The sequence below is a fragment of the Empidonax traillii genome, unplaced genomic scaffold (assembly GCF_003031625.1).
Source record: "Empidonax traillii isolate 1590-97213 ecotype Southwest subspecies unplaced genomic scaffold, ASM303162v1 scaffold119:size1479319, whole genome shotgun sequence".
Lineage (NCBI taxonomy): Eukaryota > Metazoa > Chordata > Aves > Passeriformes > Tyrannidae > Empidonax > Empidonax traillii.
In genome coordinates, this window is record NW_020955312.1 from 1,345,923 (window position 1) to 1,373,294 (window position 27,372).

A 27,372-nucleotide genomic window follows, 5' to 3' on the forward strand; every position below is an offset into this window, starting at 1 on the left:
CATGGGTGAAATGAAAACTCATACCAGTGACAGACCCCTTCCTCTGGTAGTATATTTTCATATGTCATCGTGCTTTCATACTCTTTGGTCAGTTCCCAGTGAAATACAACTGTTGACTCTTTACACAGTTTTCAAGTACTAGTTTCCAGTACCTTTTATTGATTGGGCAAGAATACCATTCTGTAATATTTGTAATAGTGAGTGGTTCATTTTTTACCATGTGTTTTGCAAAATCATTTGATTGCTGTCTTTTGAGTGTATTTAATAAACACACATTAATAAAAATAACACATTCACAGATTTCAATGCCTACCTACATCACCAATCCCATCCCTGTCTCAATAACTAATGTAGATGCTATTTTTTTAAATTGTTTCTTTGAAGTATTCAAAATCAGTCACTGTTAGAGACAAAATACAAAGAAGCATGTTTTGATGAAACATATGGCAGACAAAACCTCAAGTAGACTGATAGGGATTATTGGCAGTCGTTCTTCTTTACTTCCCATTCTGCAGGGAATAAGGTACTGCTAGAGACCATCTGGGAAATCCACCTAGCAAATCCTTTGTTGTTGTAGGGATCTAGGACATCAGCGATGATTCCAGTACCCCACTGTTTTCCAGTGGCATATTACATCTGCAACATTGTTGTTTTCTGTAAGTCTGAAGGTTATAACTTCACAGACATGGTGAGCTGAACTGTTGCACATCCTCTCGGAGTAAATGTCTATTATCTAGGTTCCCATTTACGTTCACTAATTAAAGTGATTCCTCACAGTCCTATTTTCTGGTAAGTAATACTATTATCTACATCTACTATTTTGTTCCTAAAAAACCAAAGTTTCAGATAGATCTTCCTAGGAGTCTTTGGAAGCAAGTGGAGAACAGGAGCATTACCAGAAAAAGCTAAAGCAGGAAAATGTAGATTAAAAGGCTAGCAAGAAAAAGGAAGATGAAAGAGAACAAAATAGTTAAATAGTTTTAAAGTAGAATTCTACTTCTCTTTCCCTCTTTCCTCTATTAAAAAATTGACCTGCTCACTTCTCTTACATCACATAGAAAATCCAGTTCCATGAATAAGTAAGTATCCAAAAAAAGCATTCAGTATTCTAGTATAAGTAATTATTCCCAGCAATTGCTAGGGAGAGCACACAAAAGCACAGCTTGAAGGTGTATCAAGCATTCAGCAAGACATTTGACTACTGGTATTCATTCAAGAAAAAACAAGATTAGAAAGAGAGATGCCTATAAGACCATGAATAAAAACTACATTTGTTTTAAAACCTCATCAATAATATATTGTTATAAAAGTCATTAAAGAAAAAAAATCCTAGACTTCTTTCCTCCCTTTCTTCAGGAGCTGACTTGGCATATAGAAAAGAATCCAATACCAGAAAGAAACAATTAGGAGTAACATTCATGATTATCGACTTCTTGAATAACATTATAGTTTTGAAGGAGTGTAATGTGTGTAGAAAGTGGCCAATTATCAAGCTATTCATCACAGATTAGTTTTGAGGATCAGCTCTTCAACCTCTGCATCTGAAAAATAAAAAAAATGACAGTTCATTAAAACTGTAAATAGTATTAAGACTAAACACAATCATAGTAGGTAGCAATTATTGTTACCCCATTATATTTTGCTCAATTTACCATCAAATAGTATTTAATCTTCCAAGAGCAAGATTTCCTCTCAGTCTTTTTCTAGTTGGCAGAGGAGCTGTGTATTTGATAACAGAAGGAGAAGAAAAAGCTGCAGCAAATCATTTGACATGGTAGGACTTCAACTCAAATTTAATTTCCTTCCTAATGAGAAGGAAAAAAAAAAAAAGGCACAACTAAACAAAAAACAAAAGTGAGATTTAGGGAGTGCAACAAGGCTCAGCCTTGAAGTTGACTGACAGGAAGAAATCTAGGCTGAAGTGAACAGGAATTTGACTGAATGGTACAGACATAGGTTCCCAGGGATGAATTATAAAACCTTCTTGGCTGTAAATGGGAAGGGAAGTAGTAGTTTCATACCTTACCTCACTGATTGCAGAGGTGCTTGATAGCTTGCTTTCTTGTCTGAACAGATGTGCAGCCACTAAAACCAAGTTGGAAAAATTCCTGCATCCCCTCCATGTACAAATGCTTCTTTTTCAGTATGAGGGACCAAAGACTCCAAAGGTGAGTGTAAATGAGGATAGACAGCTGGATCTATAAGTAACACATATGCAATCTGGAATCAACAGCACCACTGTCTGATATTTGACCAATGTGCACTTCTTCCTTTAAAAAAAACTTCTGAGAAAATTTATAAAAGGTCACATTAAAACTTATTCTCTTTTATTAAATTAGGTGGCATCTCATACTTGTACGCAGCCAGATTGTATTCTCCATTACAGATTATGTAAATCTGGACTAGCACCATCAACTTCAGTTTAATTGATCTGGAGTAACATCATTGGAATGGATGCCCCACAGGAAACCAATTTCATTTTCAAGAGCTTTCACTGAACATGAAAATCTGCTACTAAATGTACTTCCAATGGGAAGAATTAGACATAAAACTGTTATCATAGACAAAGGGCTTTGATGAATGTCACTGTTAGAGAATGCTACAGCATCCATATTTCCTGGCAAACACAGCACTGATTTTTTTCATGCATCTGTAGTTGTCTCTCTTCAAAGCAATGTTCTATTTAGCCATTTATTAAGGGCAGCCCCCAAAATCCCAAGATTCATGTATGAAAAACACAGTAACACGGTGCTCTATATTACATAGTGCTTACACTTAGTGCTTAAACAGTGCTTATTAAACCATTAAACTAACTTTTTTTTTTTTTTGGTACCAAAAAAGAAAGACCTTTTTCTTCATAGAACCACACTGCTTTCTCCAAACAACAAATAAACTGACTAATGGAAACAGAAAATTGTGATTTTCTCATTTTTCTCATTTTCTGAAAGTAGGGAAGAGTAAAATCAAGCTGTCTAATAAAGTGGTAAACATAAAGGAATCAGTCATTACAATGAGAGCAACCTATAAGTCCTATGCATGAAGTAGGGATTCATAGTGAAAGAAAAAATAGGCGAATTGGTAGGTAAACGGGTAGAAAAAATTAGGTCGCAAAACTAGTTGCACACACTTTTTGTTCTCCTTTTATTAATGTTCTCCATGCATAGGAGAATAGGCCTACCTCCTTCTATTGCAGTATATCTATCACCCAAGAAGTTATGAAAAACAGTAGCATGGCTGTTTCCTCCGCACAAACCTGAGTATAGCAGAGAAAGGAGATGCGTACTTCAACACAACATTTGAGCCTGTCTTCACACACCCTGGATGTGAGATACAAGCCAAAAGAAGTTGTAGCCTTGTATCACTTACACATGATGGTGATAGGGGTGGATTTCACCCTCACTTTAACTTTTTTATAATTTTTACTTTTAAATCTCCATACAAACTATTTCCAAGGATTTAGTGTAGATCAGCAATGATGGCTCCATCAGGTAACAACAATTAAGTCAAGAGCTGGAAGATGCTCAGGAGATTCTCTCCTCAGTGCTATGGCTGGAATGCTAAGAGCAGACTGGACCCTTGTGGAGCTGCAGATTAAGTCTGTGCTGGTATCCTGTTGCTCTGAAGAATGTGTATAATGCTGACTTTGCATTCTGCCCCGCTGTCCCTGTTGTTGTTTGGTCAAAATCTTGTTACTTGTTGTAACATGTCCTGCTTATACTTTCACCAGACTTTGCTTCCCTGCTCGTAAGTTATTCATTAGAGTGGCAAACAGTATTTCATGCTAAGCCTTTTCCTAGGCGTAAAAATTAAGTCATAAAATAAGGCTGTCAAAACTCTGAACTCTAGATTTTTAAGATATTTGCATTAACGAAACAGCAGTCAGTAAAATATAGCATTGCTTTAACAATCAATTTCTATCTGACCATGGAAATGAAATAAAATATAACAATCAAACAAAACCAAAACAAAACCAAAACAAAACCAAAAAATCTAATTTCCTCTTATGCCATATCTAGGTAGTGAGATCCAACTTCAAGCAAGGGAGATGCTGAAAAGTTCTCAGGAAAGGATGAGTTGGAGGCTAAAGCTCCTTTCTGAAATGTTTAACTCTCAATCCAGATTCATTATTTATAACTTGGGCATTTGGCAAAATAAACTAGATGGGCAAAAGTGTATTTGTACAAAAAAGCCAACGTGCAGCATTTAACGGCATCTTCCAAAGAGGAGGAGATCCTTCTATCCTACCCTTTCCACTTTCCTGCTTAGAGCTAACTAAATTGTATAAGCACCATATGACAATGCTCCCATTCAGATGTAACCTATCTATTCCACCTGAATATAAATAATCAATGATGATGAAAAAAAACCAGTTTAACAAACACCAAAAAAACCACAAAACAAAACAAAAAAACCCACAACCAACACTGTTCTTCAACATGACAAATTCCCAAAGTCTGCATTTTAACTCTTGCTTCAAGTAGGTGAACACCTGTTTCATATTTCATTAAGAAAACTTTTAAATAAATTACTTCCTAAGTTGCTCAATAAGCTACTGTCTCCGTAAAAGCCCACTGTAACTCCTGAGAACTCCACTTGCTTTAGAAAAAGCCATATTTAGAAAAACCCTTATAATCTGACCATGATCATGACCACTTCCCCAAGGAAACCTGCAGACAGAAATACAGGCAGAAGGGAACTAGACAGATAGTGACTCCACACGCCTCAGAAACATGTAATGATCTTCACTGGGTATAAGGAATGACCTTCCACTTTTTGCTAAGACAGAATCATAGCTTTTAGAGAGAGTGAGAAAGAAACACATGGAAATTCTACGTTACTCCTCAGAGATGGTGTCTATCTGCAGCTAAATTCATGTACACATTTGGAAACCAGATGCATGAGGCACCAGCAGATGACAACAGGCTTATCTGGAAATTTGTGTATTCAGGTAAGGCTTCTGGGACAGTTGGGCCTGGTTTCCTTCAGTAACGCTAATCTCCAGCAAAGCAGATATTACAGGATTCGACAGCTGCACTAACCACTGAAGATGACTAAAGTTTTAACTAGAGTATCATGAAGGAACTTCAAATGACTCTTCACCCAGGACCTCACATATCCTCTGGCTTTCAGATCCCATGCAAGGTTACAGCTTTTAAAATACCTTCTTAGAATGGGACCTGTCTTAAAAGCAGACAGTGTGCCAGGCTAACCTGCCACAGTGTAGATACATCTGTTACAACAGTGGTTTGAAGTTGCAATTGTCGGAAGCAAACAGCCCCTGGCAGCGGCCCATGACAATAACACTGCTCTTTACATCAGGCTGAAGAAACACTTCAAAAGCCCAGCACTAAAGGAAGGACAGAAAGATTTTCCTTTTAGACTACACAAAAGCTCTGCCTTGTTGAGAACAACTGTAACTGTAATGACATGCAGTATTATAATTAAAGGTCATAGTATGCAGCAAACGTTATTTACTGTTCTCTTCTTTAAAACTATCGTTTTCTTCTCAGACTCAGAGGAAAACTTTTTTACCTTATGCCATTCTGCAAGTAGCCAGTTACACACTTGAGCTAAGCGTGATGCATATTAACTTAGCCTACCATACACTCAGAGGGACTCCAGCTGTCCAACTTTTCTATCAGAAATTTTGTCTTGTAAAAAGAAATAAAACCAACTGTTTGCAATTAGTAAGTATCCAGACAAAACGGGCACACGTGTGCTGTCTTGCTACCTCATTTTAATGCATCTCCCAGGCATTTATGATCAGCACCACGTGTTTCTATCTGGGAAATCCCAAAGAGAATATGTTCCATATTAGGAGCGTCCCTTGCAATACACAGGCATAATGACCTATTTATTAATCCAGGTAAAATAGACGGCACAATGTAGGTATGACTGGTTAGCTCAAAAGGCTGTTTTCCCATACTGTATCACAATAACCTTGTTATCCAAATGCAGAAGAGACAAAATCATTTAAAAGGAACAGGCTTGCTACATTTAATGAAATAAATAATGAAGAAGAGATAAAGCTATATAATGACTTTTCAAAATAAAATATAAGGTCCAGGAAGTAGCAATAACAAAAGAAACAGCAATAAAAAAATCTCAGCGCTACAGAGACTTCATACAGAAAACCAGTAGGCTCACCATATAAGTAAATATATAATGATCTTAAATAATTTATATATGCACTTAACTAATTGAATTCATAGAACTGCACTTGCAGAGCATTTGCTGATGAAAACTTTCTAAGTCTTTTGTACTACAAAGACCCAGCCCTGTTAAGGTAAATTTATATTTATATTTATATTTTTGCAGCTATGCAAAATTTCACAGACTTAAGTTTAGTCCTAAATGGTTGTAGAAATTTCTACTGCTGTGAACACCCAAGTCTTACTGGAGGCTCTGTTCCCTAATATAAGCTCGATAAAGGCACATATATAAAGTGTATATACATACATACATATACTTACATATATATATTTATCACTATGAAAACCCATGTTCATCCTTGCGCAACATTTTTTCAGTGAGTGGTAAAACATTTTGGATCAGATTTTAAGATTATGTTACAATTTGGCAACTCCCTTCACTGCACTCAACACATGGTTTTTTTATGCAAAGAAGATATTACCACATATACTCATTGCCTGGAACTGAGGATTCAAAGTAACACTGTCAACTGAAATGCAGTACTTGTTTAAAGACTGTTATCAACATCAGTTTAACAAGTCATATTCTGAAGTGACTGAATGGAGCATTTGTTAAATAATAAACCCTAGCAGTTTGAAAAGCTGAATTAAAATTTGTTCACAGGGTTATCTAATCCCCACTTATTTATCCATTTCTTTTCAGGCAATCCCTCCTTGATTTATTATAAAAAAAACCCAAATCCTACATTTCTTACAAACCACTCATTGCCTCCTCTGTGTACATTAGAGAGGTCTGATTTTAGGAAAATGTTAAGTATGCCTGTTTTGACATCCAAGACTCTTGCAGAATAAGGCCATTATGTAGCAAACTTCCCCTACAGCTCAAAGAGGTAGGGACAACATGAATATTCTAAAAATTGAACTTCCACAAAGAAGAAACCATTTTCCAAATATATTTGACCAGTAGCTGCCAAATTTACAAAGAAAATATGATAGAAAAACTACCATTTTTATCTCAACTTCTCCTGATCATACTTCTGCAGCACATACATAATTACCTATCAGAACATCAGTCAAGAGATCTTCCTGGCTCCATCCCTTTGCCTCTGAGTTTCATGGAGTCCTGGCTATCCCAAACAAGTAACATCTTGTGCAGGCTAAATGGGCCACTTCAGAAGTTGGAGGAAGCATAAGGTACTTCTTCCTCCAGTTCTAGCCCCATAATTGAAATATATTTCCCTTCTTTTAGAAACCAGATATTTTCTTCACTAATTTCTCATATAACTTTTCTCAATTCTTTGCCACATAAAGATACCATAGGAATACTACATTATAAGATGTGGTTTATCAATTTTATATCTGGTGCATGCTGTAGATTATTTTTCTCATGAAAACAAGATTAGAGGCGTCATGGCTTAGGAACACTATTCCCCAGTTTAGTCTCCCACTAAAAAGACCAGGAACCACTTCCCTCCCCTTCTGAATGGGAGGCACAAAAGGCAGAGATCACGGGTTGAGATGAGAACAATTACTGGATGAGATAAGAAAAATTAACAGTAACAACAGCAATACTATTAACAAAAGTGTACAAAGAGAGGGTGATTTACATGCAAAACGCTGACTAAGCCCAGGACAATGAAATAATAGCAGACAGCTTCCCCCTGCCCACCACACTTTCTCCACCAGAAAAGGAAAGCTCTTCTTGGAAGCAAAAGAGAGAGTCCCTAGCCCTGGCAAAGGACATGAGATGGTATGGAATAACACTATGGTCTTGGCCACTCACACACAGCTGCAGGCACCACCCCTTCATGGCTACTGCAAAAAATTAACCCTGTCCTTAGCCAAAACCAAGACAAGAGCTTGCACTAAACACATTTGCTTACCCATCACTACCAGTGATGCCATTATTCAGGCCTGATAATGTCTGGTAATTGTATGACTGAATGGCTGAGAGACTACTGGGACAATTTCCAGGAGACTTCAAAAAACATCCCAAATGTATTCTAGATAAAAAGGATATGTGAGATGTGGCTCCTAGTAAACAGTAGTACCCTGTTGACCTTATACGTTCTTTATTTCCTTTCCTTTTCTTTGAAGAGAATTAAAGTCTAGGCTAGTTGTAAAATATTCTTTGACTCTTCAGTATGTAAAATAGCATTTAAGGTAAAACAGTAGTAATTATTTATATGACTGTATATATATATGTATGCATACTAAATTCTGAGATGTTGCACAGTTACATTCTATTCTCATACGTTGATGGGGTTTGACCCTTCCAAAAATATCTCACAACATTTTTTAGATTTAAAAAATAGGAATAGAATTAATCTTTAAACCACTAAGTTGGCCATAGAAATATTCTTTTACTCTATACTCAACTTACAGATCTTTGAAAACTTTTTTGTTTATCCCAGGACTGTGTTCTACCAGAAGTATTTACTCCATATTTAATAATTTTTACTGCATACCTAATAAATAATATGCTTAAATGAACTGTGAACATCAACATGAGTTTCACTAGGACAAAAAGGGGAAACAAATCTGCATATTGTTGGCAGTATAGAGTGGGTAGGATGACAGTGAGTGTGAAAGAATGTATGGATGTGGGGAATGATTCTGGTCTCTTAAAATCTGCAGAGTAACAAAGAATGAGATGGCTTTGATTGTCATCTCAATTCATTACAAACAGATTTTTAACACTTTTTGATACTTTTTTTGCATCTTAGTTGGAACTGATTGAAATTGGAAATTCAGGCTGTGTTCTTGTCTTAGCTATAAATGAGTTCCACATTAAGACTCCTCCTTTCTTTGCCAAGCTTATTTGTGTATTTGCAAGAGTGATGGCAGAAGCAACAACCTACCTCAGGCAAAAGGAACTGTGTGTCTTTCAATATTTGGGTGATGAGCTTTATTGGAACAATGTTCCCTGAAGCAAATGCAGATACCATCCATATTAGCCAATTTGGGACTCACTGTGCAACAGTCAAAGTATTGAGTCAATCCAATACTGGAGTGTATACACATGCTGAGACTAAAGCTAGTCAGAACATTTTTCACAATATGAAATTTGTGAGAAAAAAAAACTATTCCATACAGATAGACAGTTTTCCATGAAGATTTTACAGAGAAGGTTTGGGATATGTGATTTGCTAAATCGGAATGGCCACGAGAAAGATTAACAATCTCTCATTTAGTCTCTCTTTCTTCTACCCACCAAAACTCAGACACGTAAGTTACAAAAACATTTCGAGTTTTTCTTTTTACTCCATAGGAAATGAAGACAGAAGGTAAAACTTTAACATAAATAAATGTTGTTATCTAGACGTCAGTCATGTACAATGTCTTTCTAGGAATGCCTAGAAAAAGCAATTTTCCATAACACACCTCTTTCAAAGTCCTGTAAAAAGATGTGCCCATTCAAAGTATATCTATTTTGTCAGGCTACGGAAAGCTAGTGACTAGCATTAATAATATTTGGATCCAGGACTAACATCCTATTATTGCTGCTGTAAAAGTGGTAAGCCAGTTGTTTATCAGATAAAAAACAGGAACTTGTCACTAGTAAGATCAATGGCTGAATTCTATGACACAGGCCATTTCTTCACCTTCCCTTTAGTAGGCCTTCATGACAAACACCTTCCTAGAAAGCTAACTAAACTAATCTATAAGATCTGTCTTTATTTACAAAATAACCACACTTGCTTCCCCTTACCCACATAATAGAAACCAGGCAGAAAAGCCCTCAGGAAATTACAGCTTCTTAAAGCAAACTTGTCAGTTTTAATTCAGGTTAGGTGCCTGCATAACACAATAATGAAGGAAAAAAGTCAGCTCCTTTCAGATGCTGATAATTCATATGTAGTAATTTTCTTGGGTATAAACACTTAACATTCATATGGATTCACTCTTGTCCTGGTTTTGGCTGGGAGAGAGTTCATTTTCTTCTTAGTAGCTAGTACAATGCTATGTTTTGGATTAAATATGAGAATAATATTGATAACACACTGATATTTCAGTTGATATTAAGCAGTGCTTACCCTAAATCAAGGACTTTTCAGATTCCTGCCAGGGAGCAGGTGAACAATAAACCCTGAGGGAGTATAACCAGGACAGCTGCCCCAAACTGGCCTAAGGGTTATTCCATTCCACAGAGCACCATGCCCAGGGTAAAAACTGGGGGGAATTGGACAGAAGCCACCAATCGCTGCCCAGACACTGGCTGTGGGCATCCGTCAGTGGGTGGTGAGCAATTGATGTGTGCTTCACTTGTGTTTCTTGGATTTTATTCTGCTTTCTCATTTTGTTATCTTCTTTTTCATTATGATTATTATTAGTAGTAGTATACTTTACTTTATTTCAATTATTGTACTGTTCTTATCTCAACCCATAGGTTTTACCTTTTTTCTATTTTCCCCGCCACCCCACAAAGTGGGGAGGGGAGTGAGTGAGCAGCTGCAAGGTACTTAGTTGCTGGCTGGTGCTAAACCATGACAATTCTACGGATACATAATACATGTGATGAGATGGCCATCTATAAATATACATACGTATATGTATGTCAGTATTTATACATATATATATGTATAACATTATATACATATTTTAATATATATATATTTCAAATGGGTAAGTAGACAGTTCTCAATAAATGGATTGATAAAATTCATGTCTTATGGAGAACTGCACCATTTTTTGTCTGTGTGTCAGCACAATATACATGCCTATACATATTTATCCACTCACATACATCCACACACATTTAATGTACATATGCATAATATATGTGCAACAGAGCATACATACCTATGTATAGCATTTAAGTAATGATCTGACAAACATTAAGTGCTTATGTGGAAATAACCTGCAGTTTGGCCTCACAAATCTTTTGCTTTTCTGAACTACATACTTCATATCTGGAGCATGTGGAAGCATCTTACCTTGCTTCCATTTTCTCTTGCCTCCCGTTCCATCTTGAGATCAGAAATTAGGAGAGTCTTGTATTTGTTCTTTCCATTACTGCTGTGATCATCTAGTCTGTATTCTGAAGTCAGCTGAGCAGAGAGGGGACTGTCACTCAGGTTCAGAGGCTGCTCATCCTGCTCCAGATTTGTTTTGCCATTACTGTTGGTTTCTGCCATCTCCCTGCAGTGTGTTCCCCCTGAAGCATTGGAACTGTGTCCCACGGTCTCATTGCCATTAAAACTCTCTGCGGCTGAATCATCTATTAAAAAATATATATTTTCAGTCACATGCCACATAATCATCTCTGTCCAGTTCAAACATAATTTATATCTTCACAACAGAATGAAAGCAGTATATATATTTACTAACACCAGTACATTTCTGCAAAATGTTCATACACACTCCTCCACATTTGCAAGTAAAAGCTTTAAGCAAATCCATAAAATATTACAAAGTTAAGGGAAGTTATCTGGGCTGACACCTTAGTATCACTGTGTACACAAAAGATAAGTACCACAAACAAGTTTTAGGCAAAAAGCGACAAAATCTGCCTTAATCAATCTGTCTGTCCACATGTCTATGGATCTATTTAGATTCTTATACCATGCTCATTACTGTAGTATTGCATATTTCCAAAATCAACAGAGGTGCACATGGTACTCAGAGAGAATCTAGTTCTCAGGTTTTAAGTGTGCAGAACAGCACATGTCACATCCATAAACATCCTCTTGCACAGCTAAAACTTAAACACATCTGATGTATTCACTGATGGCAGTAGAGATTATGCTGGAAGAGCTGACTCCAGAAACAAAGATCCTCTCTTCATTTTCTTCACTTGCAAATTCACTTTGTTCATTCGTTGTATGTTATTTAAAAATACTGATCAATAGTGGATTACTTTATAAATCTGAAAGCTACATCCAAAAATGCTGGATGTCTTGTTGTTACCCCTAAGATTTTACAGCTGAATTGTATGATTAGTATGTGTCTTCACATACTTATGGGTTTGTCCAGTTGTCAGCATTCAAATTTGCCACCTGTGCTACTACTCTTTACATCTAAGCAATCTTTTTGCCAACAGGCTATCTAGGAAAGCAATTCATCCTTCAATGGGTTAAGAGGCAGCAGAATTTGGCACTCAGTTTGCTTATTTCTTGTTCTTTAATGCATGTGCTTTTTGGCAACTTGCATGGTTTTGCATATGGTGCTACACCTGCCCAGGGATCTACAAGCCTATGCTTACTGCAGACAGTGAAGCTGGAAACAAAACTGGGGAAGTCAGGAATGTGTTCAGATTGAAACTGGAGATACAGGATGAGATGGACCTTAATATTTTAGCACCTTAGTATACTATCTGCTTTGGGCCTTTCTAAACAACTTACATGGAAAAGAAGCAAACACATTTATACACATGTGAAATTTAAAAAAAAAAAAAAATCATCACGACACGTTCTTTAATGGATGAGCTCAAAAATACTCACGCTAAAACTACATGAATAATCAAACTGTTGACTCACCATCATTATTACAGTAAAAAACAACTATTCACTACTCTCAGATCAGATTTTTAAAAGGGAAGAAAATACTGTATAAATAGGGAGTGAACTAATTCAATTGAATACTTAGAAAGCCATATACAAGACATGATACCTCAGTGCCAAGCTTGTGGTACTCATCCAAAACTTCTATACCATAAAGTATACAGGACTGGGCATACATTGTGAACACATTTTTTAAAAATTGCTTTGGTTGTTTTTAAACCTGTAAAAAATCTAGTTTCATAAAAATACATAATAAGAGTCATAATTTAAATGGTTTTATTTAAGGAACATTTTTGTTGTTCTATAAAATGCTTTATAATTCATGGCTGGAGAAGAAAGCTATGCTTTGGTAAGTACCACTTTTATATTACTTCTGGAAAATACAAATGTATATACTATAAAATACATAACATTCCTAGAATAATGCTTTTAAATGTGTACACCAACCAAACTTGCAACAGAGCAATGCTGCTTGAGGATTTCAGCTATGTAAGTGAATAAAGTGAGTAGGATTTATCCTTGATAAACCTTCTATCAGGCCCTGAGACTTATGTCTTAAAGAGCATAACCAATAAAAAAGGTTAAAATTCTAAACAGAGTTTCAGAAATTTATATGCAGTTTTAGTATTCCAAAATAGAAAATGAAACTCCACAATAGGGGTTTTATTTTTTAAAAGATAATAGCCATATTTGCAACACATTTTAAAAGCTCTGAGATATCAGAAAGAAATCCAGATTTCTTCAAGAGAAAACACTTTGATTACTGCTGATTTGTATTTAGGACTGTTAACAGATAATTGGCTTCTTGACTATCAGTTTAACAAGTGATAGTTTCAAATTAAGTAAATCAATTACTGAATCGGTCACAGAGTGAGGGATGTTCTTCCCTTTAAAGGGCTCAGAAAATTCCCTACTGTTGGGAGCAAAGAGAGAAACAAGTGAGTAATCAGAGGATGCAAAGAACCACCTAAAAGGTGGGGGCACTGCTTACTCTGCAGCTCACAAGTCTGATCCCTAGGGAATTTCTGTGTGCTGGCACTCAGGTGTCCCAGCTCATGCAGTGCAGAGGAACTACTACCAGGACACAGACGGCTAAATGAGAATGATGAGAGCTGTGCTCAGAGCTAGATCCAGGAACAGCCAATTCTTAAGCATAGCTGTTAGTTTTACCTTGTAATCACAAGCAATAATTCTTTTCTTTCTTTTTTTCCCCTTTATGGCAAATGGTTGACAACTAAAGCTTACACGTGCGAGAAGGTTACAACACAGAAGAAAAAATCTTATATTTGCTCTGAAACACGACCATCAAAGATTCCTATGCTGAGTAAATGCAATCAAGCATTATAATACTCTGAAAAAATGAACAAGTATTTGCAAGATTTTGTCTTTTCTTAGCAAAACTTGATTACTTGATGGTAAATCGGTTTCTACCACACAGTCAAATACTTGTTTTTACAGTCATGTAACCTTGCTTGTTAGAAATGGGAACTGTTGTTTGTTGGCTTAATGCTAAGGAGAATGGCCACAATGGGTATGGTAAAAATCACACCTTTGCCAAGTAAACAGAAATACATATTTCCATAAAAGAGATGTCGGACAAACAAAAAGTGGTGGAGCACTAGTTGTTTCTTACAGATGTTACCAAGGTAACTGGATTACAGGGTTTAGTACATTCCTCATCCCTGGGCAGCCATCTATTTTTGCCAAGAATAAGGCTACTTCAAAGCAAGAGTTTTTCAGGAGGAAGTCAGGAGGGTCTGACCCAGGAGAGGAAAGGCAGGTTAACCCTTGGATATAGGCAGCCACAGCCCAAACACCTCCTGACAGCTGAGTCGCGATGAGGTCCACCCCCTCCCGGCACACATGGGGAAGCAATCAGGGACCCACTGAGAGGCTCCCCTCCTGCAGAAAGCTCTTTGGCCCCACTGCCAGTCACCGGGCACTTCAGGCTCCCTTCCCACAGATGGCCGGTGAGTGGAATATAACATTCCACAGATTTTCAAAACCACACATTTTCAAAACCTATCGCTTGTTTGAATCCCCATTTGAACCCCTACCACAGGGTGGATTTTCTGGGAAGACCTCCAGGGAATGCTGCCACAGGCACTGGGAGCTGAGAAGGGAAGGAGCAGAGGGGCTCCCCACCCTGCATTTGGTATCGAGACAGTCACAAAAGAGGCTGTGGGATGAGCTCACATCTTCATCACCACTCAGGGCCATTGCTATCCACAAGCACCAGCCATGACTGCAAATGATGCCCTCATCAAATGCTGCTGCTTGCTCAGGGCAGGACACATCTTTAGGAACTGTGCAGCTTTCAAGCCCTTAACCCAGAATGCTGGAAGACTGGAAGCACATCTACAACCGGTTTTATTACTTAAGCTTGAAAAGGAAGAGTCTGACTGCAAAACATGCATGTGTTTCACTTCAGAAATACAGCTAGCTGAGGCCTGTCTCACCTATGCAGAAATCCTCTTTCAGGGATTAAAGAGCATCAACTCTCAGAAAAATACTCCAAGAACAGACTGCTGAATCAGGCAGCAGCCACTGTCTTGCTGAAGCATAGAACATTTTTCAGGCTTAGGCACAGATTTCTCACTCATGGACCAGTATTTCTTACACCTCCTTTTCCTGCCTTGCACACTGCTCCACACTGATCCTCTGCTCTGACCAACACCTTTTGGATAACTTCAGTCCAAGTACTCTCTGTGTTAAGGTAATCGATAGGACAAGGGGTAATGGCTTTAAACTAAGAGGTAGGTTTAAATTAGATATTTGGAAGAAATTCTTTACTGAGGGTGATGAGGTACTGAAACAAGTTGCCCTGAGAAGTTGTGAATGCCCCATTTCTGGAAGGGTTCAAAGCAGGTTGGATGTGCCATGGACAACCTGACTTAGTGAAAGGTCTCCCTGCTCATGACAAGATGGTTGGAATTAGATGGTCTTCAAGGTCCCCTCCAACTCAAACCATCCTATGGTTCTGTGATTCTAATTCTCAAAAATTGCAGTAACTTTTCTACTTCAAAGCTGCAGAAAAAGCATTGCATTACAGCTTCCAGCTCCTCCTTTTAGATCCCACTGAGACCAGCAAGATACAAAGTGACACCAGCTCTGTTTTTGAACACATGAGAAGTCCATATTCCTGCTGTGAACTTTCCAGGCTCATTGCAATCATCCCTGTGTTAGCTTTTCTCCCTGCTTTTGAAGGAAACTTGGAAATGGTGGAAGAAGAGACAATGCCAGAGAAAGCTCAAGCAAACAGATGCTCTGAATATGAATTTTGATTCTCAGAACTATTGCATCCTTCACTTCAATTATCTGCCACAGACATTCACATTATCATGGCTTAAATCTCTGTCAAACCAAATTTCCCCATATTTAACACCTTGGATTCTGCAAGGTGATATCAGTGGCAGGCATTTCAAGGACACTGATTTAGAGCAGAAAACTAGGGCTTAATTTATAGGAATATGCTTTCCTTTCAAACACTATCTAGATTTATGAATGGGCAAACAACATACATTGCTAGAATTAGAGATTCTTCTGTTACAGGTTAGCATGCAGTTGTTCTACTCAGAAAGAACTGTCTTCAGACAAGATATATCAAATGCTCAACACAGTGCTCAGTAGGAGTGCTTTCTTATAGTTGAAGTGGGCAACAAAGATGGCTGGAATAACAAGTTTATCAAATACCACTTTTCTGAGAGCACAAATTTAAGATCTGAACTCTGATATAAGTGTCACTGAAGTACTGTGAATAGCAAACCAAGCTACATATATATACTCTCTTTTTTTTCCTTGAGAGAAAAACCTCCAGATGTTTTAAAGGATGTCTTAGGTATCAATTTTATACTCTAAATCACCCCGACTTTTCATATTCCTTGCCAGTAAGTCAGGGAGGAGTTAAAAAGCCATTCTACATAAAGACAAATCTCTGAATAAATCCTCACCCTCTCTCAAATTAATTCTCATGTGAGAATGCAATTAATAATTAGAGTATGCTTTAATAGTTTATACAGCTGAGACTTCAGCTACCTGAAACACATTTTACTAGTGAGTAATCCATAGCATTGGGCTTCAGCTCTAACAGCAGTAGTGTGGCACCGGCCTGCAACCATATGGCCACATGGAAGCTCAGATCCACTGAAAGGGCAGACAGCCTACTTAGGAAGCAGACAGAAAACAAGGAAAAGGCAATTAACCTTACAGCACCTGTGGCTCTTTTGAAACAGTCTGACTATACAAGAGTGTCCTACAAGTCAAAACCATTCCTGGTAATAATTAATCACACCAAATGAACAAGGCATCTGTTGGGGCCACTTTGCTCTTCTCCAAGGAGTGGAGATGTGAGAGGATCCCATACACAGCCAAAACAGACATTGATGCCTACAGACTCCAAGGTAGCATGCATTCAGGTTAAATGAACTCTTTGAGTGGGCTACCTGTTGACAGAGCACCTCTGAGAGCAGCAAGATAGGTAACTGTTCTTTCTAAAAGGAGAGTGGAAGCAAATGAGCTGAGTGGGATGAGTGAGACTGAAACTTCTTGCTGTGCAAATGCAGGCTGTCATAACACCCACTCTGAAAGACTGTCTACCAAAATCCTGTATGATGAAGTTTGCTTTAATCTTATTAGGCTGGACACCACCAGCGCAGACCTTGCCAAACACCACCTGACACCCTGAGCAATCTGATTCATTTGAAGAGGATCACTTGCAAGAGACAGTACTGCAGACCTGAGTGACAGGCTCCAGACCGGTTTTGAGTTACTGTGTTGCTCTCCTTAAACTTTGGCTTCAATATTGCACATTTTATTCTCTGTATGTTGAAATACAACTTTAATATAAATAATATGCTACATAAGCAATCATTTTAAACAAAGTTAGTTACATTCCTTCCGCAATCTACAAAACCAAGGCAAACCTTCCCAACAGGAGCTATTGAAAAAAAAACACTCTACTGGTGGTAACCGACAGCAGGCAGTTTTGGGAGAGCTACACCATGAATCAGGCAAAAGGTGGTGTACAGTGCTGACTCACAGAAATAACTGAAGTATAAAATAATAATTGAGACTTTTCTAAATCAATGGATAAAAGGCAAGGACACTTTTCACTCACAGCACTTTTCACAAGGACTGTTTAATACCGATTTGTCACAGTTATGCATTTGGTCACGCTTCATTTACATCATAAGTCATGTTTCGAACAGAAGTTCAATAAATAACTTAAAAGCCAGTCAAAATCAACTCTGTCTATTCCTTGTCTTCATCCCCTTTCATACTATGATAAAGAACAGGGGTTGAATTAATAGAGGTACAAAGGTGATTTCAGACTCTCTTTTATTCCTCATTTCATAAAGCATAAGAATGGCCATAGTTGGGCAGATAAAAAAATCCATTTTGTCCAATATCCTGTCTCCTGCAGTAAATATTAGGAGATGTTTAGGGAAAAAAATAAGCCAAGCATATACAATTCTTCCTCCTATGCATTGCTGAGCCTTTAATAATTTTAAATTCAAGATCTTTCTGACTAGCATGTGGTTTCGAGTAGCGTAACAACACTCAATAGACTTTTTGATTTCCAAAAATTCAGTCTTTGTTTGAACCTGTGTAAACCCCAAGCACCCTTCTCTACTCCTCCAGAAAGTTACTGCCACTATTTCTGTTTCCACTAAAATGTCAGTACGGTGTCAAGGAAACAAGGAACAGGAATTAAGAGGTGGGCAGAGGACAGAACAGGGTGATGCGCACGGAGCTCAATCCCTACATTCACTGTGAGACTGCATTTGCTCCATTTCAAGAATATGCATTAGTTGCCCTCTTCAGTTAATTAACCTCAATAATGTTAAAAATTCTTTTTCTCTTTTCTAGAAATGTAGCTTTCCCAGTGTGGTTGGCTTCTGTGAATTCACCTATGGAACTCACTGCACTGAATTTTGAACCCAGAATTCCCATTAGTTTCAGCGATGCTAATCAACGATGCCCTTACTATTGTTTTCAGTGGTGGAGGAATAGGTAAGGAGCAACTTCATACAATCACTTAGCCTTGTCAACAAGAGAACAAGAGTACAGTAAATTTGATACACACACTCACATATGCAGTGGAATCAGCATTAGCCAGGCTGTAAATCTTATTTCATAATTAAACAAACCTTCCAGTAATTCACGATTTTACCATGGGTAAACATCTCTTCTTGTTGGAGGCATCAAGCAGGAAGATATTTTTTTCAGTGATATTGTTAAATAATGGAGCAGTGAACAACTGCCACTCGATGACATCAGCAACTATCAGAAAAATAATACTGCCCTCTCAGTGTTATAGAAGGGCTCATTTATAAAGCTTCATGAGTGACTTGCATGACCACTCTGCCTGCAGAGCCCCTGTCCCTGAATATAGACAGCAAGGAGGTGAAGCAGAATGTCTATTGGGAGGATACTGCACATGTAAATAATCAACTGGAAAGCTCACTGGGTGCACAGTCGTCTTATTATCACTATGCATCTAGTTTGTACTTGTTCTTTGGCATTTACACTTCAAAACACATAGCCCTTACAATCTCTGGGGAGAAAAATCCCTAGTTTTCCCCTTACACTGGAGAAACCTGTAGGGCATGTTTTGCAACAAAGGCTCTGTCAAGCAATTGTTAATATAGAAAACCCATAGTTCTTCTAAAAGTTTTTGTGCTGTGTATAGAATCATATTTGACAGGCAAAATATCATCTAGCACTGAGAATGTGGCTTGGAGCTCCATCTCTGGGCGAGCACTGCAGGAACAACTTCTCAGTCTGATAACATTATGAGTGATGCTGGAGGTGTTGCCTTATGCTCATCCTGAAGAGGACTCTGGACCTCAGAGCAGTTTATTGATAAGAAGGTAGGAACTGAGGAAGGATGCAACACAGGCAGGCAAATAGGGCTCAGGACAGATGAACTCTTGAGATTCACTAAAATTCCAAAGATGTACAGAACTTATCAGCAACGAAGACATTTGAGTCTGCAATATATTATGAAAAGGAGAAATATGAAACCTTTTCCTTAAACTAAAAAGAGGTAATCTAGGATACCTTACACTCTGCTCCTCCTTGTCCAGCATGGAAGAGGTTCATGCTGCCATAGCCAAGGGCTGCTGCAGGCAGCAGCAGCTGCTGCCATTCCTGGAGGCAAGAAGACTCTATTGCTGTGCCAGCAATAGACAAAGAGTAATATATAGGTGCATGTTTGTGCCTGAACTTCAACCCAAATGGGGCTGAAAGGAACTTAATTGCTAGATTTATCTGCCATTTGGTCCTAGTGCATGTGTGCAATATCTAATTTTACTGTATCAAGATCTGCCAGAAGACAAAAGCAAAGAGGAAAGACCAAGTTGGAATCATCAGAAGAAATTCTCTGCAGATTGGATGCCCCAAAACTGGAAATTTTTAGTAAAGCCCTGTAAAGTCTAAAATGTAGCCAAACAGTTTTAACATGTTGTTCACTCGGTGATATTAGTCTGTATTTCTTTCTGTAAGAGTGAAGCCGTGAGGACAAGCAAGATAAGTAATAGCTTGATAGCTTTGCATCTCCTCAGCAAATTGTTGCCTACTCTTCCACAAGGGCAGCAAGGCTATGGAAAGGCTAATTATACTCCCTCCATCAGTAAAAATGGGAGAGAAAGGGGGGAAAGGCCATAAGAACAACATAGACATAGAAATGTCTGCTTTGAGCTTCATATGTCTTTAGCAACATTTAAACCACACTCTGACTTGGGGCCCCAAACTTTGCAGTACAAATTGCTGGATTTGCTCAAATGCTACATTCGTAGCAGAGAACTGAAGTTTCCTCTTTAAATATGAAAAATTCATATGTCTGTTAATATTTTACCTATCACTAGATGACTACAACGGAGTAGAAATAAGGAAAAATTGAAAAAAAAAAGGAGAGAATTGGAAAAATGTACCCATACATGCCCAAGTGTATGAAAAGCAAGAGTTCTGCTAAAGTTCAACAGATGATAATGTTTTAAGTTCTATTTTAGAAGCATTCTGAAGAAGTCTTTCAAGCATTCTTTATTTTATATTTGTAATGTATACATAACCTCAGTAGTTACCAGCTGCTATTTAGATGCATAAAACAAAGAACAAATTAGATTAAAATACCCTGTCAGCCCAATATTTTGGGCAGCTCTATAATAATAAAGATAGTTCAACTGAGTTGACCGTATAACTCCTAGTAACAATACTTCTACAAATAATTCAGACTCATTAGACACTTCATCATCAGTTTTGTAACTCTACAATTAGGATTTCAAAATTACAACCTAATTTTATGGGTTTTTTTAACACAGAAAAGTATGGTTTAAAGACTTTTATTACTTACTGTAAAGCAATTTTAGTATCACAGTTGATTACTAAAAGGACACAAAAATTCTTCAAAACCAGAAGTGAAAACATTTCTTAAAATTTTCAGTTTTTTTCTAGTTTTCATAGAAGTGAATGTTGGTAGAATTAATTGGTTTTTTGCAAAAAAATTAATTGGTTTTTTTGCGAAAAAAATTTTTTTCACTTTGGAACAAGTCTGTCACATCCTTTCCAGTCAGTTATCTCACAGTTATCACCCACCTTAACGTATAGGCTTTCAGGAAAATTTTCTACCTCAGCAGAGAGTAAAATATGTGCCTCTAATATTCACATACTGGAATTCAGTTTTAAAATAGGTAATTGGGAAGAAGTAGAAGATAAGTGCATGGAATAGGAAGTAGGAACTTACAGCCTATGTATTTCTATGCAGTTCTAGCATTATCACCAGTGAACCGAAACTTCCTCTATACATTAGGAAACTGGATGTTAATGAATCTGAGAAGTCAGAACAGTAAATATCCAGTTGTAGGACTCCATAAGGGCTGGTGTTTCCTTATTTAGTGAATGTAATGTAATTAATGTTTTGCTGAGACAGAGTCCCTGTGAGTCAAGGATTCTGCTACAGATAAACTGTAAATTTAGAAATTCAATGAATTCCAGAGCTTGGAAAGCTGCTATTAAAAACTTGGGCAAATAAGCATGTTTGAGGGATATAAATTACATGTTCCTTTTCAATTCAGTTTGTTTTTTATTCTGCCACTTAGAAATGCTTATGAATGTCCATGACAGTATGTACATGACTGTTTCCTGCTTTGAGCATGCCATAGTAACTACAGTAAGTGGTCTGCTCACTGCTTGAGGAAAAACACTATTCTGGTCACACAGGATAACAAACTTGGCCTTTCTCCATCTGGCAAGCAACTATTTTTGAATATTCTATCTATTATGCTTTCCTAATGTATTTTTCACTGTATCAAGTGTAAGTTAAAAATATTCAGCATGTCCAATGCTTAAGTGCCAGCCCAAACAGCAGAAAAAGAGTGCTAAGGAGTCAGCAATGCTAAGAAAGCTTTACCTGAACACAAAGATATTGCCACAAGCATATTGGGAGTGTCTCCAGCATGTTGACTACAATTATAAGGCAGGAAAAAAAGCAATGCTGATGATTGAACCCCCTTTGATCAGTTTGAGAAACCTCTCTCACACAGTGAATGCCAAAACTGCCAAGAGAGATGTATAGACATTATCATACCCAAGGCATTAAAATATGCTTGGAAGTTTACAGCAGTAAACTTGCTTTTTTCTACTGAAAAATGGCCCAACTCAGCAGAATCCTGAAACATGTAATATACCTTGGGTTGAAAAGCGGCAGATTTGCACACTCTATCAACAAACGTCCATAACTGAGAAATTTGACACCAACTGGGTGCCACAGAAGACAGCAGACTTTCTATACCATACTAATACTACAGGAAGATCTCTTCTGCCTTTCCTAGAGACACCACTTTTAAATCCCAACTGCCTTAGAATCCTGTAGATAGGCATGCTGACTTTCAATCTGACTGGCAAAATTAAAACATGCTCTTTCCTTTTCAGAAATTATTTTCAGGGGAAAAAATCCAAACTGAACCATGTTCTTTTATCAAAGTCAGTAAGTTTTTTTACAATTCCCAAAATATAGCTGAGCATTTGGTCACACATTGGCTAAAAATGAACTAGAGAAAGAGGTATCTAAAGACAAAAAAAAGAATGATTCTGCTAGATGGTCTGTTGTCACAATATCCCTGGCAAACCAAGTAAATATGATTCAATGCCCAGAAACTTCACAAAATCCAAGGGATCTGATAGATAGTTCTGGCATATCTAGTGCTATTCCTCACCAGAGCTGTGGACTTGAAATTTTCACTGCCAAGCCATCTGACTAAGCAATGCCTATCCTGTTTCAAACTTTCCCTCCCACTGCAATGCAGAGGGCTCTGCTTGGATGAGGAACAGAGCAAGCATGAGAGGGTTCAATGAACAAGAGCATAAATGAAAGATCAAAACATAAAAACTATTCGAGCTTGAAAATTTTTGCACGAAGACTGTCATTTTTCAGTTCCCTTCTGAGAAGCTAATGCCAACAGAAACACTACAGGTTCTTGAACTTAATACTATTGTAGTAACTTTCAAAAATTTTCTTCTCATTAAAGGTAGTCCCTTTGCCCTTGCTGAAACATCACTGAGAGCTAGTCTCAAAACCAAATTACTCAACAAGGCCAAACAGAACACCAGCCTTCAGAGAAAATACATGAACTGTTTTGAAGTTTTTTGCAGACTGGAGAGATTTCTTAAGAAATAAAATAACTGGTCCATTATTCTAATTTACTTAAGGGTTTCTAGTAGCCCAGCAGAATTCAGCAATGGGAGGGTCCACACACAGAGTAATTACTGCATGTGCTTTTCCTGTGCTTTACACTACTGATAAGGTATCATTCCCAATGAAAATTTGAATGTTAATCACAGCGAATCAGTCCTATTCTCACTAAAATTCCAGCTACTATTTATGTACAGATTGTTGTTAACCATCAGAAAATCAGAAAGGGAAAGAATAAAACCTTACCAAAGAGTCCAACTGTAATGCCTACTTGGCCTCCTTATCATACGGGACTGACTTGAGAATGAAGGGCAGCACGAAATTGTAAAAAAATTGACCATTTGTTGAACTGGCTCAACAGATCTCTGTGTGGAAACCAGCAGAGAAACTGCTCCTGGTAAACCAAGTGTTTAAATCTATGCTCTGACCACAGATGATGTTCTCTATTGCAAACCTAGCTTGGGAAGGAAGGGAAAGCCCAGAGCAGAGCACTCACAGAAATGCTTGATGTTATTCTAAATAGAGAAGTAAAGATAATGATATTTCAAAATCTGGTATATAATTTGTTTTCCCTTTATAATGTGTAAATAAGATTATTTGGCCCATGATAGGCTTTGTATTTTGAACGGATCATCATTGTATAGTTACTCTAATCTAATTGAAATGCACATTAGAAACAGAAATAGATCTATGACAAACAGCTGTACAGCAAACTTTTTCCCAAGCTTCCAGAAAACTTAGAAAATATAGTGTTTGAAAAAAAACCAACAAACAAACACAAAAAAAACCCTGACAAGAATGAAAAACACTTCCTAATTATCTTTCTCCTGCTTCAACAAACTGTAAATGTCCATAAAAACACCAGAATCCTAGGAGGTTCTTTCAAATCTCAGATCATTACTTCGCAATTCTTAACATCACCTTCATAAACTGATCACCTTGCTTCCTAAATAATAATTACAAACTAGTTCTAAGCAAACTGTGCTTTCCAGAAGATTAGTTTGACATTTTTTGAAGCAGAACATGTTTTTGAAGATGGCTTTGAGAATAGGTTAACCTTATTTCTTCTGGGTGAAAAGTTTTTACCATTGGATCAAGCAGAAAAGTTACACATGATGAAACACACTATTTCAATCCTGATCAGGAATAGAATGTTATTTCTAATAACTATTACAATCTTGGGGTGCTGTCAACTTTTATATCCCATGTAAAAGCAAACAATAAGACCAACACTCCAGAGCGTGAAATGCCTAGTGTGTTCTCTTTCACAGAACACCAGCAGGTTTTTCCTTTTCTGCAATTGCAAATTACTGCCATCAGAAGAAATAATGCAACCAATACAACAATAACAAAAAAAAAAACCCCAAACAAACAAAGGGGGAGCTGTCAATAGTAAACACACTGCAATCAAATCTATTAATTGCACTTCAAACACAAATTTGATTGGGAAAATTTGATGGCACGGGGTGCTCCAGGTATGACAGCTTCTGAGACTGTTCCTTATTGTGCACGTAGGAATCAACAGAAACTTCAAAGCTAGATATTGAATGGCTCCAAAAATTATAAAACAATTTGGGGAAAGCATGGTTTTACTATCACTGATTGAGTGTGACAGGCTTCAGAATACAGAAAAATATTGACACAAATGGATTGCCCAAACTATATATGTCAGTTCAGGTACCCAAAGAAATTTCAGCTGTCTAAGCAAAGAAATGGTTACTGTCTTTGAGTCTCCAGCATATGAATAAAAACATTTTGGATGACTCAAAGCAGAGTCTTTCTAAAAGAAAAACCCTTTCTTTATTACCCTGTGTCAAATATAGCAGCTTCAATACAGAAGTACTTAGAAGGCAGTCTAAGGCTATCATCTTCTTTAGAAAAGTCTGCAATGCCTCAAAGATATTCTTGGCATTCCTCTTTACGCAAACAGATAAATACAGATTTTCAAGTTCCTGATCTTGTCTCCCAGTGTTACCCTAGGAAAAATACTCTAGGAAGCCTTTTACATTTCGGTCCAAACTTTTTTAGGCTCACTCAAGAAGCCTTTGATGATGAAAATTTTCTCAGAACTGATATAATTTCAGCATTATCTTCTTCTGTTGAAGAACACCTGAGATAGCTCTATTTTGAAATACTTTCAACAAATGGCAAAACCAGTTAAATAATGTGGTGAAAATCACTGGAAATCATTGATGTGGAGCCCCTTTTACGTAGATGTCATCAGCCAGTTCTCAAGCAGTTGTTTTCCCAGAAAGCACCTCTTTTTAACTTCAGCATTGAAATCTGCAGTTTCTGCAGATTCCTACACTAGGAATCCCTGCCAAACTCAACACCACAGCTGGTGGTGCAGGAAGTTAAGATAAAATACAGGGAGCAGAGGCTGAGCTTTTGCATCAGAAGTGGACGTACACGCTGACAGTGCATTTGCAGACAGTAAAAGAACTGGTAATTGTTAATGCATCGTGTGGTAACCACAATAGGAGCCATTGAAGGCAATCTTCAGTAGTTTATGTAGTAGCAAAGAGCAGAATGGAAGGACATTAGTGAATATCACAGCACTCTTGCTCTTGGACTTGAATATCCAAAACACAGTTTTGATCAGATCCCATTTGGTTTGCTGCTGGCTGAACAGAATCACAAATCACAGATGCAATCAGAAATGCTGCTGTTGCTGCCATCAACACACACATACAGCATTTGACTTCTCCTCAGCATGTTTCAGAAAACAATATCAATCATAACAACTAGAGAAATTACAAATTCAAAATGACCAATTATTCACCTAAAGCCAGACCATTAAAGGGGCCCACAGCAGGATACAATAACTAATCTATTTTCAAGAATGAATTTGTAACGATAAAATAAAATGCACTACATGTGATCACTCATATCTTGAGCTCACATTCATTCTCCTATCCCCTGTAAAACTTCTGGTGGACTCTTCTGGCAACAAAACAATAGAAACCCTGGATTCCCTTTGTATAACTTTCTACTGCAATTGCAATTTTGATATTACTGGTATTATTAACATTTGATATCCTGATATTTGGAATCTAAAAGAACCACAGCATTGCCCTAGAGGATGTATGGGCATCTCTCATCCTCCTTATAGCCACCTGTTGTCATGACCTCACAAATAACCTCTGGAGAAGACCAAAAATATTCCAATTGCTATGGTTGACAGCGCACAAAACTAGAATAATGGAGCTGCATCAAGAACAACTGCACTCATTCACTCCTTTCAGTATTAGAGAGGCCAGACAGACAGCACATAGTATCTCAACTACCTCTAGAAACACAGAACCTGCCCAGGAAATCTTGGTTTGTGCTCAGACCTTGTGTTTGGCCCTGTTAAAAATGAACATTGCTGTTTTGCTCAGCTCCTCAGCTAATATAAAGAACTTATTAAACAGTAAGCCACAAAGCCAGCAGCACAGCACTAAGAAAGCACATTTTAAATAACTGCTACAAAGCTGGCCAGAAGAACATCATACACAGGGTTGAAATCTACCTTTGGATGCATACGATCTTAATCTCACCAGAGTCAACAGAAGCCAGCATGTGAAGCCTGGGAAATAATTTATTCCATTAAATTCATGCAATTTACATACAATTAGTGGTTTCAGACTTCTATTTTTAGGAGAAGAGGAAGATAAAGGAGGGTTGAAATAATCAAAATATTCCCATGCAGATGGCTATCACTCTTTCAAATTAGGGGAAACTGTCAACTCAAAGATATTTTAAAACCTTGCAGATTTGTCTAAAATAAAAATATTAATCAAAATATTTGATCTCATGTTTAAAGACATAAAAAAATCTCAATGGATTTAAACTTCCTGTTTTAACTGAAGATACACTTGAGGTCCACTTCTGCTACAATCAAATTGACCACTTATAGTCTCTTTGGAAACATTATATATATATATATACATATGTATATGTATATATGTACATTTTAAAGGAAATAATGAGGCAGAGGTGCCTCAGGAAACAAGATGCCTTGCAACCAAGAAAAAATACCATCACT

At 37.4% G+C, this 27,372-nt stretch overlaps 1 protein-coding gene across 6 annotated transcripts in view; it reads right to left on the minus strand.

Annotated features, from left to right (window-relative positions):
* Positions 1-27,372, minus strand: part of NOL4 (nucleolar protein 4) — a 191,146-nt gene that overhangs the window by 70,452 nt on the left and 93,322 nt on the right. For all 6 annotated transcript variants that reach the window (XM_027883155.1, XM_027883154.1, XM_027883156.1 and 3 more), the window contains one exon: positions 11,090-11,373. In XM_027883155.1, coding sequence (XP_027738956.1) covers positions 11,090-11,373 — 284 coding nt within the window. The remainder of the gene's footprint in view (positions 1-11,089; positions 11,374-27,372) is intronic.